The 14,180-nt window shown below is 50.6% G+C and overlaps 1 protein-coding gene across 2 annotated transcripts in view; it reads left to right on the top strand.

Annotated features, from left to right (window-relative positions):
- LOC127586082 (complement C4-like) overlaps positions 1–14,180 on the top strand; it is a 108,513-nt gene that overhangs the window by 59,173 nt on the left and 35,160 nt on the right. For both annotated transcript variants that reach the window (XM_052043889.1, XM_052043888.1), the window contains 5 exons: positions 903–978; positions 3,677–3,833; positions 6,680–6,793; positions 10,217–10,385; positions 12,652–12,866. In XM_052043889.1, the coding sequence (XP_051899849.1) occupies positions 903–978; positions 3,677–3,833; positions 6,680–6,793; positions 10,217–10,385; positions 12,652–12,866 (731 nt within the window). The remainder of the gene's footprint in view (positions 1–902; positions 979–3,676; positions 3,834–6,679; positions 6,794–10,216; positions 10,386–12,651; positions 12,867–14,180) is intronic.

Here is a 14,180-nt window from a genome sequence, read left to right as displayed (position 1 = left end):
TCCCTCTGTTCTACAACACTTCCCAGGGCCCTGCTGTTCACTGTGAAAGTCCTACCTTGATTTGACTTTCCAAAATGCAACACTTTGCACTTATTTGAGTTAAACTCCACTTGCCAAGAGCAGTGGAAGAAATTAGACCTATATCCTTTGGAGATGTATGTTTCAATAAGATCATCCCTCCCAGGTATGGGAGGGCCACTCTTGGTCCCGATGTAGGGGTTCGACCCGAAATATCGACGACTCCTTTCGCCCACGCAGATGCTGCTCGACCTGCTGACTTCCTCCAGCAGATGGTGCGTTGCTCCAGATTCCAGCATCTGCAGTCTCTTGTGTCTCCAGATGTCGAGATATTTCCCCGCAGGAGAGAGTCTCGGATGAATGGACAAAGTTACAAGATTTAGGGGGCTGTCACTGAAAACTGAGATGTGTAGGAGTTTCATCTCACAGAGGGAGGGAGGTGAACCTCTGGAATTCTCTGGAGGGTTGTGGAGTCTGGATCACTGGGGGGTATTTAAAGAAGTGGTAGTTACCGTTTTTGAAAGGTCGGGGGATTGAGGAACTGGCACAGAGGCCTAGGGTAGTTTAGCCATAATCGCATTAAATGGTGGGGTAGTCTTGAGGGGCCGAGTGGCCTACTCCTGCTCCTTTTTCCTCATGTTCCTGGCCTCCTCCTGTGCCGTGTACTACACGAGTTAATTCCCCGGACTGTGAGGAAGCTTGTGAAACTTTCATCAAAGCAACCATTCTCTCAGCACCAACCTACACTGAGGGGTAATCTTGGAACACGGGATGAAACCGGAGCACCCGGAGGAAATCTGCGCGGTCACAGGGAGAACGTGCAGACGCGTATAGATCTGGCGGGTGGTTACTCTTTGATTAAACACACAAGCTTCTGTTTCTAGGGTACAACAGGATTTTGGGATTTAAGAAAGACGATGGATCGTACGGGGCTTGGAAGACTCACCCAAGCAGCACGTGGTAGGTGTTGAGTATGTTATACGTTTCCTTCTGCAGTGACCGGGATAGTGAGGGTTCTTGAGCTGGGCAGAATAGGTGTACAAGTGGCTGATCAAATGTGTGCAGAACAGCAGGAAGCAATACACTGGCAGAAAGACACAGCTGAGATAATAAAGACCTAACAACTCAGGTGTGTGGGGTCATGGGCATAGTGTCCACCGAAATCTTTGAGAGCCACAGAACATGTTGAGAGAGTGAATATCAAAAATAGTTCCAAGCACAAGCTGTCCCTGGGTTAAGAACACCTGATTTATGGACACCACCACCTACAAATGAGCTCCCATAATATCATTAAATTCAAAAATCCGACATACCGACGGCAGAACTTGTTTTCTCTCTCTCCTCATTTGGATTAAATTAGTTTATTGTCATATACACCTGGGTGCAATGAAATTCCTTGCAGATGTGGAGCTCACAGAGTAAAGAGTATACATGGTAAAAATAAATACAACATTGAGGGTAAAACAGCAGAATGGTGCAAAGTGATGTTGTCACTTTTAATAATTGTTCTTAGCAGCCTAATGTGCTTTTGATGCTGATACAACGCTGAGGAGGTATGGTAACTAAATCGAGCTGTTTTTTGTGTATTTTCTGACAAAATGGAACCCATTCGTTACCTGGGGATGGGCCTGTACTGACTTCTTGGTAAATGAAAATCAAAAAAACTGCAGATGCTGGAAATCTGAAATAAAACAGAAGATTATGGAAATACTCAGCAGGTCAGGCAGCATCTGTGGGGAGAGGAACAAATTGATGTTTGATGTCAAATATGGGTTCTGATGAAGTGCCTTGAAGCTAAAGCTCAGTTTGTATTCTGTTGTATTGAGGACACCCTTGTTCTTATCAGAATCAGGTTTATTATCACTGTCTTAAATGACATGAAATTTGTTGTTTTAAGGCAGCAGTACAGTGCAAAGACATTAAAAAAAGCCCTGTAAATTACAAAATAAATAGTACAAAGAGAAAGGAACAATGAGGTGGTGTTTATCGACTGTTCAGAAATCTGACGATGGAGGGGAAGAAACTGTTCCTGAATCACTGAGTGTGGGTCTTCAGGCTCCTGTACCTCCTCCCCGATGGTAGTAATGAGAAGAGGGCATGTCTTGGATGTTGATGGATGCTGCCTTCTTGAGGCACCGCCTCTTGAAGGTGTCCTCGATGGTGGGGAGGGTTATAGTGCTGGATAATCCAGGTGTACCTCCCCAGATGTTGATGGGAGGGGACTCTGTAATGGTAACACCAAGGGAAGTTGGTTAGGCTCTCCCTTGATGGAGATGGTCATTGCCTGACACTTCTGTGGCACCAATGTAACTTGCCTGTGGAATCAACAGCAGGGTCGGGGGTCTGATGTACCGGCCAGGAGTAAGCACATTTCAGCCCTTTATGTGTCTTGCCTCCATCTTTCTAGAATATTCGCCCAGGTCTCAATAAATGAAACCATAAATATCAAATGAAGGGATTTTATCTCCCTCGCAAGTCCTGGAGTGAAACTCAGTTCAACCACAGTCACTCGAAGGGAAGTTCAGAATTATCTGCAGAGCACCAACATCTTGTACAAAGAGCACGGTTAATGTGGCCAAACTGTCTCAAGTCATTTTGCTTGATATTAATGTAAATTAACATTAAAAAGATGCATGTGTGATGGATGTTTAATGGTCAGCATGAGCTCTGAGCTTCCTTGTTGTGATCTTTGACTGTGTAGCACATCCAGCGGCCTCAGGATGTGACCAACAGATGGAATATTGTTAGATGTGTGGTCATTGTAGAAACCGCAAGCACTGATTTACACAGAGCATTTTGTCAATGTTACAATGCCCAGATCATCGACTGTTCTTCGTCTGAGGGAGAAATATTGGTCAAAATGTTGGGTTAATTCCTCTACAAAAGAGTGATAGTGGTTTGTTTGTATCCACAGATTCTAAGAAGGTAGTACATCAGATAAGTTTCAAGGAGGCAGTTAAACAAAGAATGAGTAATGATTGACAGATAGAGAGTCACACAGCATGGAAACAGGCCCTTCGGCCCAACTCATCCATGCTGACCAAGGTGCCCATCTAAGCTAGTCCCATTTGCCCTGCATTTGGCCCATATCCCCCTAAACCTTCCCTATCCATCTACCTTTCCCCCAAGTCTGTTTTAAATATTGTGAACCCTATACTCTGCATTCTGTTTCTGTGTACTTCCTCAATGTGCTGCTCTTTGGAGTGAACAGTTTGGATGGCATGTAAAACAGCATTTTTCCACTGTACCTCGGTACATGTGACAATAATAAACCAATTACCAGTTATTTTACCTGCCTCAACCACTTCCTCTGACAGCTTGTTCCACATCCCCACCACCCTCTGGGTGAAGAAGTTGCCCCTTTAAATCTTTCCCCTCTCACCGTAAACTTATGCCCTTGCACTTATCTGCACTGTTCCTTGGCCCACTTACCCAGCTGATCAAGATCCCCCTGTAATTTTTGATAAACTTCCTCACAGTCTACAATCCCACCTATTCCAGTATTCAGACATTAAGCCCAAACAGCGAGAAGAGTGATAGGATGACCATTAGGAGGAGCAAATAAAAATGCAGACATTTAGGTAATATTTCTCCAATTTTCCAATGAGAGTTTTGAAACCATGCATCTCCAGCACTTTCCTCCTCTGTCTCCTCTCAGGCTGACAGCGTTCATTGTTAAGATATTCTCAATAGTGCGACAACACATCGAGGTAAATCAGAGGATTGTCTTTGAATCCGTTGCCTATTTGATCCAAGTTCAAAAGAGCGATGGAAGGTTTGAAGATCCTCATCCAGTGCTTGTGAGAGCCATGCAGGTTAGAACTTTGTTGTTCCATCCTCTGTTTCTCATGTTTCTCATATTCTACAGATACTTGATTGTGTTTGTTCTGCTCCGGTAGTTTCTTGTTAATTCTCTCTTCCACAGTCTCCAACATCCCATCTCTGCTGTGTATGTAACAGCTTCTGATTCAAGATATCTGAGAAGTCAAAATCCTCAGGATGGCCTTGCACATGTCCGGTTGCTGGTCAGGTCCAGTACTCAGTGGTGTACTCATAGCAATGAGACTGAGTATTGTGTGCAAGGAGCATTTGATGGATACAATAGGTACCTAATGCCCTACTCCCTGGTTTGCACTCCCACCCAAAGGTGCCACCCCTCCCCTCCCAATGCTGAACACCTCCTCATTTTGGCATCAGCTTTCGTTTTGCTCCAGTTAAGTTTCTCGTACAAAACTTAATGGGTCAGGCAGCGTCTGTGGGGGGGTGGTGGGGTGGAATGGACAGTCGACATTCTGGTCGATACCCTTTCATCTGGGCTGACAGACAGAGGGGAGATGGCCAGTATAAAGAGGTGAGGGGAAGGGGTCGAGCAAGAGCTGCGGGTGATAGGTGGATCCAGGTGAGAAGAGGCGATGGGCAGATGGAGCCATGTGGGGGAGAGAAGGGTGGAGGCAGAGTCTGGGAGGCAGATGATGGTTTCTTGCACGTAACTTCAGTAATCGTAGATAAGATAAGATCTTTATTAGTCACGTGCATCGAAACACAGTGAAATGCATCTTTGCGTAGAATGTTCTGGATGTAGCCCGCAAGTGTCGCCACGCTTCCGGTGCCAACGTAACATGCCCACAACTTCCTAACCCGTACGTCTTTGGAACGTGGGAGGAAACCGGAGCACCCGGAGGAAACCCACGCAGACACGGGGAGAACGTACAGACTCCTTACAGACAGCGGCAGGAATTGAACCCGGGTCGCTGGCGCTGTAATAGCGTCACGCTAATCAGTGCTGGTTCTTTCAAAGGTCCTTCTCTTCTCTTCTCCCAGTTTTACCCTCCCCATTCTTTCTAGATGCTTCCCATTAAATCCCTGTCCTCCCAATCAGACAGCACACTCCAAATCCTGACTCTTCATTGCTTAAAAAGAGACCTGTTTTTAAAAAATATATCCCTCAAGTGACATGAATCTCAGAGATTATTCCAGCATTTATTACCATTCCCTATTTGCCCCTGCACTGGGCAGCTTGCTACGCCGTGTCACACCATGGAAGAGAGTGCCACGTTGCTGTATGTCTGGGGTAACTGGGCAATGTCTCTGCAGAAGCTGGGAGGCATTTTACGCCAGTCTCCAACTGATGATCTCAACAATTTGCTTCTCGTCCCATTTATACCATTTCTTAAACTTGCATTCCGCAGCGGCTGTGGTTAGATTTGAACTGATACCTCTCGTTCCCATGTCTTTCCCATCATCTTCAGCCCTTTGTCACCTCCACCTGTCATCTCCCAACCCCTGTTGCTACTCTGACTATTCCCTGCACCCACGTGTGTTCCTGTGCGTTGGAACTGCCTTACCAGACCATGATGCAACCAGTCAGGATACTTTCAACAGTGCATCTGCAGAAGTCTGTGAGAGTGTTTGATGACATGCTGAATCTCCTTAAGCTTCCAAAAAAAGTAGAGGTGTTAGCCCAGACACAAGAGATTCTGCAGATGCTGGAATCTGGAGCCACACACACAAAGTGCTGGAGGAACTCAGCAGGTCAGGCAGCATCCACGGAGGGAAATAAACAGCTGACGTTTCGGGCCGAGACCCCTCGTCAGGACTGGAAAGGAAGGGGGCAGAAGCCAGAATAAGAAGGTGGGGGGAGGGGGAGGAGCACACGCAGGCAAGGGACAGGTGAGTCCAGGTGACAAGTGAGTCCAGGTGAGAGGGCAAAGATGTGATAAGGTGAGAGGTGATCGGTAGAAGAGGCCGAGGGCTGAAGGAGAAGGAATCCGGTGGGAGAGGGCAGTGGACCATGGAATAAAGGATGGGGGAGGGGAGGAGAGGAGATGGGCAGGACATCAAGGTGGGGGAAGGGATCCACAGGAATAAAGGAAGACGGGGGGGGGGGGGGGGGGGGGGGGGGGGGGGAAGAAAAAGAAGGGGAGGGGTTACCGGAAGTTCAAGAAATCGATGTTGAGGCCGTCAGGTTGGAGACTCCCAAGGTGGAATATGAGGTGTTGTTCCTCCAACCTGCGTCTGGCCTCAACGTGGCAGTAGAGGAGGCCGTGGATAGACCTGTCAGTGTGGGAGTGGGATGTGGAATTGAAGTGGGCGGCCACCGGGAGGTCCCGGCTGTTGCGGCGGACAGAGCAAAAGCGCTCGACAAAGCGGTTGCGCAATCCGCGTCGGGTCTCACCGATGTAGAGGAGGCCGCACCAGCTTGCAATAAATGACACCCTCGCACTCTAGCCTTCTTAGTGCTGGGGCCTAGGGCAGGTCATCCGAGATGTTAATGCCCAGGAATTTGCAGCTGTTGACTCTGTCCACCAGTAAGAACTGGTACGTGGTCCTGACGTTCAACGACTATCTCCTCGGTTTTGTTGATGTGAAGCATGAGGCACCGGTCAATCGGGTGCCCTATCACACTGGTGTGCCCTGACTCATCAGCTCCCGTGATTCAGCCAACAACAGTGGTGTCGTCAGTGAATTTGCAGATGGCGTTGGAGCTGTGCTTAGCCACACAGTCGTGGGTGTGAAGGGAGTCGAGCGTGCACCCTTGAGGTGCACCCGTGTTGATGGTCAGTGAGGAGGAGATGTTGTTACCGATCTGTGCTGATTGAGGTCGATTTATTTTATTTATTTTATTTGATCTGTGTTTGTGACTGTTGGTTTCTTTCCACAGGGTGGAATTGGTCATGCTGAGGGTGACACGTCCCTGACTGCCTTTGTAACGGTGGCCTTGCAGCATTTCCTGAAGGCCTTCCTCCAGGACAACAGAGCAGCAGCTTCAACAGTGGTAATGATGTTAACATAGTTTTCTGTGCCTTGCTTGTCTCCCCGTTGGGGCCTGTCTACCTCACAGATGGTCAAGGAGGAGATTGCAGCAGCAAGAATAGTAGGGAAACCTCTGCACTAACCCTGACATCGTCATCAGATCAGCCGGCGAAGGTGGTGCTGTGGTAGTCTGGTGTACGGACCTCTCCCTTGCAGAGGCCAGACGCCAACTCTCGGACACTTCCCCTGAACCATGACCCTCAGTGGGGTCATGGTTCAGGGGTTAGTTGGAGGAACCTCGGTAGGTTCCTCCTACTTACCCCCGAACCATGACCCCACTGAGGACCACCAGGACATTACCTCCCGCACCACTGACCTCATCACCTCGGGAGATCTCCCCCTCCCCCACAGCTACCAACATGATAGTCCCGCAACCTAGGACTTGCCTGTTTCTATCTCCTCCCCAAAATCCACAGGGAGGACTGTCCCGGCAGACTGATTGTCTCCGCAAATCCACCTCTGTGGTAGAGAAGCGTTCGGCGACTTCATTTTGCTTTAAGTACCTCAGAATCGGAATGCAATGTAGGTTTGGTGAGAGCGCGGCCTGGTCATCAAATGCGCTGCAAATTAGCGGCAGAGCTCCCTCCAAAATTCAGTCTGAGGTAGACTGTGCCCTGGTGACGAGTTGCCAGCGAGGCGAAGAGTTCCCAAGTGACGTGCAGCTGGTCTGTTGCGGCTTCGGTGCACAAGTTGCAGTGACTGCTTTGTACACGGAAGACCAGGCTCAGGGTGAAGGGTCCTCTTCGCCCGGCACCTGTACACTGTCTGCCGGGGCCATCTGGAGCTCCCGGTTCCCAGCCATTTTAATCCCCCTCCCCGTCCCCACACCGACCCGTCTGTCCTCGGCTTCCTGCGCTGCCAGGGTGAGGCTAAACACAGAGTTGAGGAACAGCCCCTCATATTCCCCCTGGACAGTCTCCAACCCGACCGCACGGACACTGAATTCTCCACCTTCAGGTAACCTGCTCCCCCTCTGTCCCTTTCCCCTCCCCTCCAGATCCACCCCGTTCCTGCTACACCCACCCCAGACCCCCATCACCCTGTCTCTATCCCGTCCTCCACCCACTCCCATCCCATCACCCACACACTCCTCCCACTGGGATCCCCCCCACCATCTGCTTCCCCCCCCCACCTCCATTATTTGGTTCCATGCTCCACCTTCCCCTCCCGTCAGATCCCACCATCCGCAGACCTCTGTCACCTCCACCTACCACCTCCCGGCCTCTGTCGCTGCTCCCACTCCCCCCTCCTCCATCTGCCCCTCACCCCCTCCTCACCTGGATCCACCTACCAGCTCTTGCTCCACCCCTTCCCCTCCACCTCTTTATACCGGCTCCCTCCCCTCCATCTTCTGGTCCAGACGAAGGGTCTCGACCCGAAGCGTCGACCGTCCATCTCCCTCCACAGACGCCGCCTGACCCGCCGAGTTCCACCAGCATTTTGTGTGTTGCTCCAGATTCCAGTATCTGTGGTCTCTCCTGTGTCTCCAGCAGTGCAATGATGCCTAGTGATGAATTTTATTCAACCAAGGGATGTGAGGGTTCTCCGGCTGAGCCAGCATTTAACTGCCTCTCCCTCATTGCCCCTGAGAAGGTGGTGGTGAGCTGCCTTCTTGAACTGCTGCAGGTGTGGGTACACCCACAGTGCTGTTAGCGAGGGAGTTCCAGGACTTTGACCCAGTGACGGTGAAGGAACGGAGATATATCTCCGAGTCAGGATGGTGTGTGGCTCGGAGGGAAACTCCCAGGGGGTGGTGGTGTTCCCCAGGCTTCTGCTGGCCTCGTCCTTCTCACTGGTAGAGGTGGTGGGTTTGGAAGGTGCTGTCTGAGGAGTCTTGGTGAGCTGCTGCAGTGCGTCCTGTAGACGGTACAAACTGCTGCTACTGTGCGTCGGTGGAGAGAGTGAACGGTTGTGGATGGGGGGCCTATCAAGTGGGCTGCTATGTCCTATGTGGTGTCGAGCTTCTTGAGTGTTGTTGAAGCTGCACCCACCCAGGCAAGTGGAGAGCGTTCCCTCACACTCCTGCCTTGAGCCTTGGAGACGGTGGACAGGCTGTGGGGAGTTAGGAGGTGAGATACTCACCACAGGATTCCCAGCCTCTGACCTGCTCTTGCAGCCACATTGTGGAAATGGCCACTCCAGTTCAGTGTCTGGTGAATGGTAACCCCCAGGATATTGATAGTGGGGGATTCAGTAATTGAGGATTAAATGCTGGGTCAGAATGTAATATGTAATCATCTTCAGAAGAGTATCACAGGGTCTTTGGGGAGCAGATTGTGCCTCTGTTTAAGGGTTCTCCAACATGAGGCACCTCCAACACTTCATCTCACCATTGAGTGTTGGTGAGTGCAGGGATCAAACCAGGAGTCTTCTGACTCAAAGGCAAGGTCACTGCCCACTGAGCCATAGTTGACACTGCATCCAAGAGCCTGATGCGCTGACTGAAAGGGCAATGGAAGCCCCGACCTGCAGCGCTGTCTGTGTGGAGTTTGCACGTTCTCCCTGTGACCCCGTTGGTTTCCCCCAGGTGCTCCAGTTTCCTCCCACATCCCAACGACACGCAGGTCGGTGGGGTGGGGGTTAATTGGCCGCTGTAAATTTCCCCCTAGTGTGTAGGTGGGGGGTAGAATCTGGGGGGAGTTAATGGGAGTGTGGGGAGAATAAAATGGGATTCGTTTAAATGAGTGTTTGATGGTCAGCACGGACTCGGTGGGCTGAAGGGCCTGTTTCCCTGCTGTACAACTGTTATATTAGATCTAGCTCTTGAGAGGGTGTTGAGTGAATGTTTCAGAGAAAGGTAGAGGGAAAAAATGGGGAATGAGGCTGATACCATGGATAGGGAAGGTTTGGAGGGATGTGGGCCAAATGCAAGCAAGTAAGACCGGCTGAGGTGGGCAGCTTGGTTGGCATGGGTGAGTTGGGCCGAGAGGCCTGGCTCCGTGCTGTATGACTCTAAGGTTTCGAAGTTTCGACCAGATTCCATACCCATCACTCCCCTTTTAATATATCGCAGATTCTTCACGACCCACTGGTCTGCTCTTCTGTCCCCACCCGTCATTCCCTGCCTTACGTTAAACCCACACTCTCACCAGCTCCACTCTCCCACACACTGGGGGACAATTTACAGCTGCCCGTTAACCCACCAACCTGCGCGTCTTTGGAATGTGTGAGGAAAACGAAGCACCCGGGGGAAACACATAGAGCCGGGGGTCGGGATCGAACCCCGGGTCTCTGGATCTGTGAGGCAGCGGCTGTACCCGCTGCGCCACCAAGCTAAGTGAGAGCCCTGCTTGGGTCTAGTCTTTGCCCGAGCCAGCGTCCGCTGCTGGGATTGGGGTGGGTGAAGTATTTCAATGTCACCCCATTTCTTGCCTTGTCCTGCCAGAGGAAAAGCATTGGAAAAGCCGTGGGGTTTTTGCACAGGACGTTGCCGGACACCGAACACCCCTACACCCTGGCCATCACCGCCTACGCCCTCTCCTTCGCGGAGGCAGACTCGGACAAAGTGCTGGAGGCCGAGAGGAGGCTGAAACGGATTGCAGTTCACGACTCTGGTAAACGTTCCAAATGTTGACCTTGCTGTAAACGCGCAATCTCGGGTTGAATCTTTGCTTGGTGGAGGACGGTCAAGTAACAAGGCGATGATTGTTTGAGTCTGCTTTCGGTTTTGCTTAGAGTCCCAATCAGTGCCCAAAGTGCTAACGTACCAAGAAAATAATCTGGGGGATAAGATAAGATAAGATTTCTTTATTAGTCACATGTACATTGAAACACACAGTGAAATGCATCTTATGCGTAGTGTGTTCTGGGAGAAGCCCGCAAGTGTCACCACGCTTCCAGCGCCAACATAGCATGCCCACAACTTCCTAACCCGTACGTCTTTGGAATGTGGGAGGAAACCGGAGCACCCGGAGGAAACCCACGCAGACACAGGGAGAACGTACAAACTCCTTACAGACAGTGGCCGGAATTGAACCTGGGTCGCTGGCACTGGAAAGCGTTACGCTAACCGGTACACCACCGTGCCTGCCTGTGTATATTTGCCCGTGTAAACTGGGACGCAGAATATAAGAGGAAAAGGGTCGTGCTGCAACTTTATAAAACGCTGTTAGACCACTGCAGGAGTACTGCATGCAGTTCTGGTCACCGCACTATAGGAAGGATGTGACTGCACTGGAGAGGGTACAGAGGAGATTCACCAGGGTGTTGCCTGGGACGGAGAGTTCCATTTATGAGGAGAGACTAGAGAGGCTGGGCCTGTTCTCCCCGGAGCGTTGGAGGCTGATGGGGGCCCTGACGGAGGTGTACAAATTTATGAGGGGCATAGATAGGGTGGACAGTAGGGAACTTTACCCCATGCAGAGGTCTTTAAGATCAGAGGGAATAGGTTCAAGACCAGAGGGAATAGGTTCAAAATGAGGACTCAGAGGTCTAGAGGGGATCTGAGGAAGGAGAGTAGATGGACTCTGGAACGCACTGCCTGAAGGGGTGGTGGAGGCAGAGACCCTCACAGCATGCAAGAGGTATCTACACGAGCACTTGAATCACCAAGGCAGAGAAGGATACGGATGAAGTGCTGGGATTAGTAGTAATGGATCCACGGAGGGAGATGGACAGTCGACTCCAGTCCAGATGGTCTTGACCTGAAACATCGACCGTCCGTGTCCCTCCGTAGATGCCGCCTGACCCGCTGAGTCCCTCCAGCACTTTGTGTTGCTCCAGATTCCAGCATCTGCAGTCACTGGGTTGGCATGGAAATGCTGGGCTAAATGGCCTGTTTCTGTGCTGTAGAAATCTATGACTCTACCAATGACACATTCATAGATCTAAAGTCACACACAGGCCAGACCAGATAGGGACGGCAGATTCCCTTCACTGAAGAATATTAGTGAACCAAATGGATTCTTACAACAATCCTTCACCACAGTTAGTGTTTTTTTTAAATTCAAGAGTATTTAGTTAATTGACTACAAATACCTTCACCTCCATAGCGTGGTTTGAACTCCCATCACTGGATTGTTAGTCCAGGAGCCCACCTTATTGGTTCAGTAATTTAACAACCACACTCATGATGCATACTAGGTACCTGAGGTTAAGTCTTTAAATCTATCTGCCTCAGAGTGTCAGAGACCTGGGTTTGCAGGGCCGCCTGCAAGCAAGGATAAGCCTGGTAACTTCAGGTGGTGAATCCGCTGTCAATCTGTGCAAAGAGATCGTCCCAGAGTCAGACAGCACAGAAACAGGCCCTTCGGCCCATCGTATCCATGCTGACCATTAAGTACCATGTTTTTACACTCATCCCATTCTTGTTCTCCCCACATCCCCATCAACTCGCCCCCAGATTCCACCCCTCACCCACACACCAGGGGGGCAACTTACAGAGGCCCATTAACCCACCGACCCTGCACGTCGTTGGGGACGTGGGAGGAAACCGGAGCACCCGGGGGAAACCCACGTGGAAACAGGGAGAACGTGCAAACTCCGCACACACACACAGAGACAGTGCCGGAGGTTGGGATTGAAAGTGGGACCCTGGAGTTACACACACACACACACACACACACACACACACACACACACACACACACACACACACACACAGCGCCGGAGGTCGGGATCGAACCCGGGTCCCTGGAGTTGCAAGGCAGCGGCCCTACCCGCTGCGCCACCTACAAAACCCAGTGGGGGGAGTCCCAGGCAGAACTAGTGGAATGGGTGGTGTGGGGAGAGGCTTGTAAGAGCTGCTCACCTGATGAAGCGGCCACAAAGGGAGTCTCCCACCCTTCCATGTAACGAGCGCTGTTCCTGCTTAACCCACAGACCGCAACATGCGTCACTGGCAGGCGGACGACAGGCCAGCACGCAGCCGCGGAGATAACCCAGCTGAGGCGCCACACGCCTCCGCGTTAACCGTGGAGACCACCGCGTACGGCCTGCTGCACGCACTGTCGAGGGGCGACGTCGACTATGCGAGGCCCATCATGGAATGGTTGACCGAGCAACAGAACTACGGCGGGGGCTTTCAGTCCACTCAGGTATCCGTTCCACATCCTTCCGACGTCTCGGGATGCAAGTCCGCAGCTCCCTGGAATTGGCAGCGCAAGTCCATCGGGTGGTAAAGAAGGTGTGCGGCATTCTTGCCTTTGTCGGTCGTGGCGTTGAGTGGAAGACATGTTGCAGCTGTATAAAAGTTTATTTGGGCTGCATTGTGTGCAGTTCTGCTCACCCACATTACAGGGAGTGACTGGTATAAAACCTACATAAGTACTTACACAATAGGTGGTAATTCAGCCTATTCAGTCCATACTAGCTCAATCTGTCCCATTTCAACCCTCTTTATTCCCTCCCCATACCCCTGAAATGTATTCTCTCAACTCCTAATTCTTTTTGCCACCTGCCTGCACCGAGGGGCAACTTACAGCTGTCGATCTGGTCGCCCCATGACAGAAAGGCCACGGAGGCTTTGGAGAGGTTCACTGGGATGCTGCCTGGATTAGAGGGCATGTGCTGTAAGGAGAGGTTGGGCAATCTTGGGTTGTTTTCTCTGAGGGGAGACCTGATAGAACTGTATCAAATTATGGGAGATAGGGTAAATAATCAGAGTCTTTACCCCAGGGTGGATGTGTCATATACTAGAAGGCGTAGCTTTCATAAGTCAGGGGATCGAGTTTAAGAGTCACGAGGTAATGATGCAGCTCTATAAAACTCTGGTTAGACCACACTTAGAGTACTGTGTCCGGTTCTGGTCGCCTCATTATAGGAAGGATGTGGAAGCGTTGGAAAGGGTGCAGAGGAGATTTACCAGGATGCTGCCTGGTTTAGAGAGGATGTATTATGATGAGAGACTAAGGGACCTAGGGCTTTACTCTTTGAGGAGAAGGAGGATGAGAGGAGCCATGATAGAGGTGTACAAAACATTAAGAGGAATAGATGGAGTGGACAGCCAGTGCCTCTTTCCCAGGGCACCAATGCTCAATACAAGAGGACATGGCTTTAAAGTAATGGGTGGGAAGTTCAAAGGAGATATCAGAGGAAGGTTTTTTTTACCAAGAGAGTGGTTGGGGCATGGAATGCGCTGCCTGGGGTGGTGGTGGAGGCAGGTACATTGGTCAAATTCAAGAGATTGCTAGATAAGCATATGGAGGAATTTAGAATAGAGGGATATGTGGGAGGAAGGGGTTAGATAGTCTTAGGCGAGGTTTAAAGGTCAGCACAACATTGTGGGCTGAAGGGCCTGTATTGTGTTGTACTGTTCTATGTTCTATAGGTTTAAGGTGAGAGGGGAAAAGTTTAAAGGAGATGTGTGGGGCAAGTTTTTTACACAGAGAGCGGTGGGTGCCTGGAATGGG

Source organism: Pristis pectinata, chromosome 34 (assembly GCF_009764475.1).
Source record: "Pristis pectinata isolate sPriPec2 chromosome 34, sPriPec2.1.pri, whole genome shotgun sequence".
Classification (NCBI taxonomy): domain Eukaryota; kingdom Metazoa; phylum Chordata; class Chondrichthyes; order Rhinopristiformes; family Pristidae; genus Pristis; species Pristis pectinata.
Note: the sequence above shows the minus strand (reverse complement) of the source record. Positions and strands in the feature narration are given on the sequence as shown.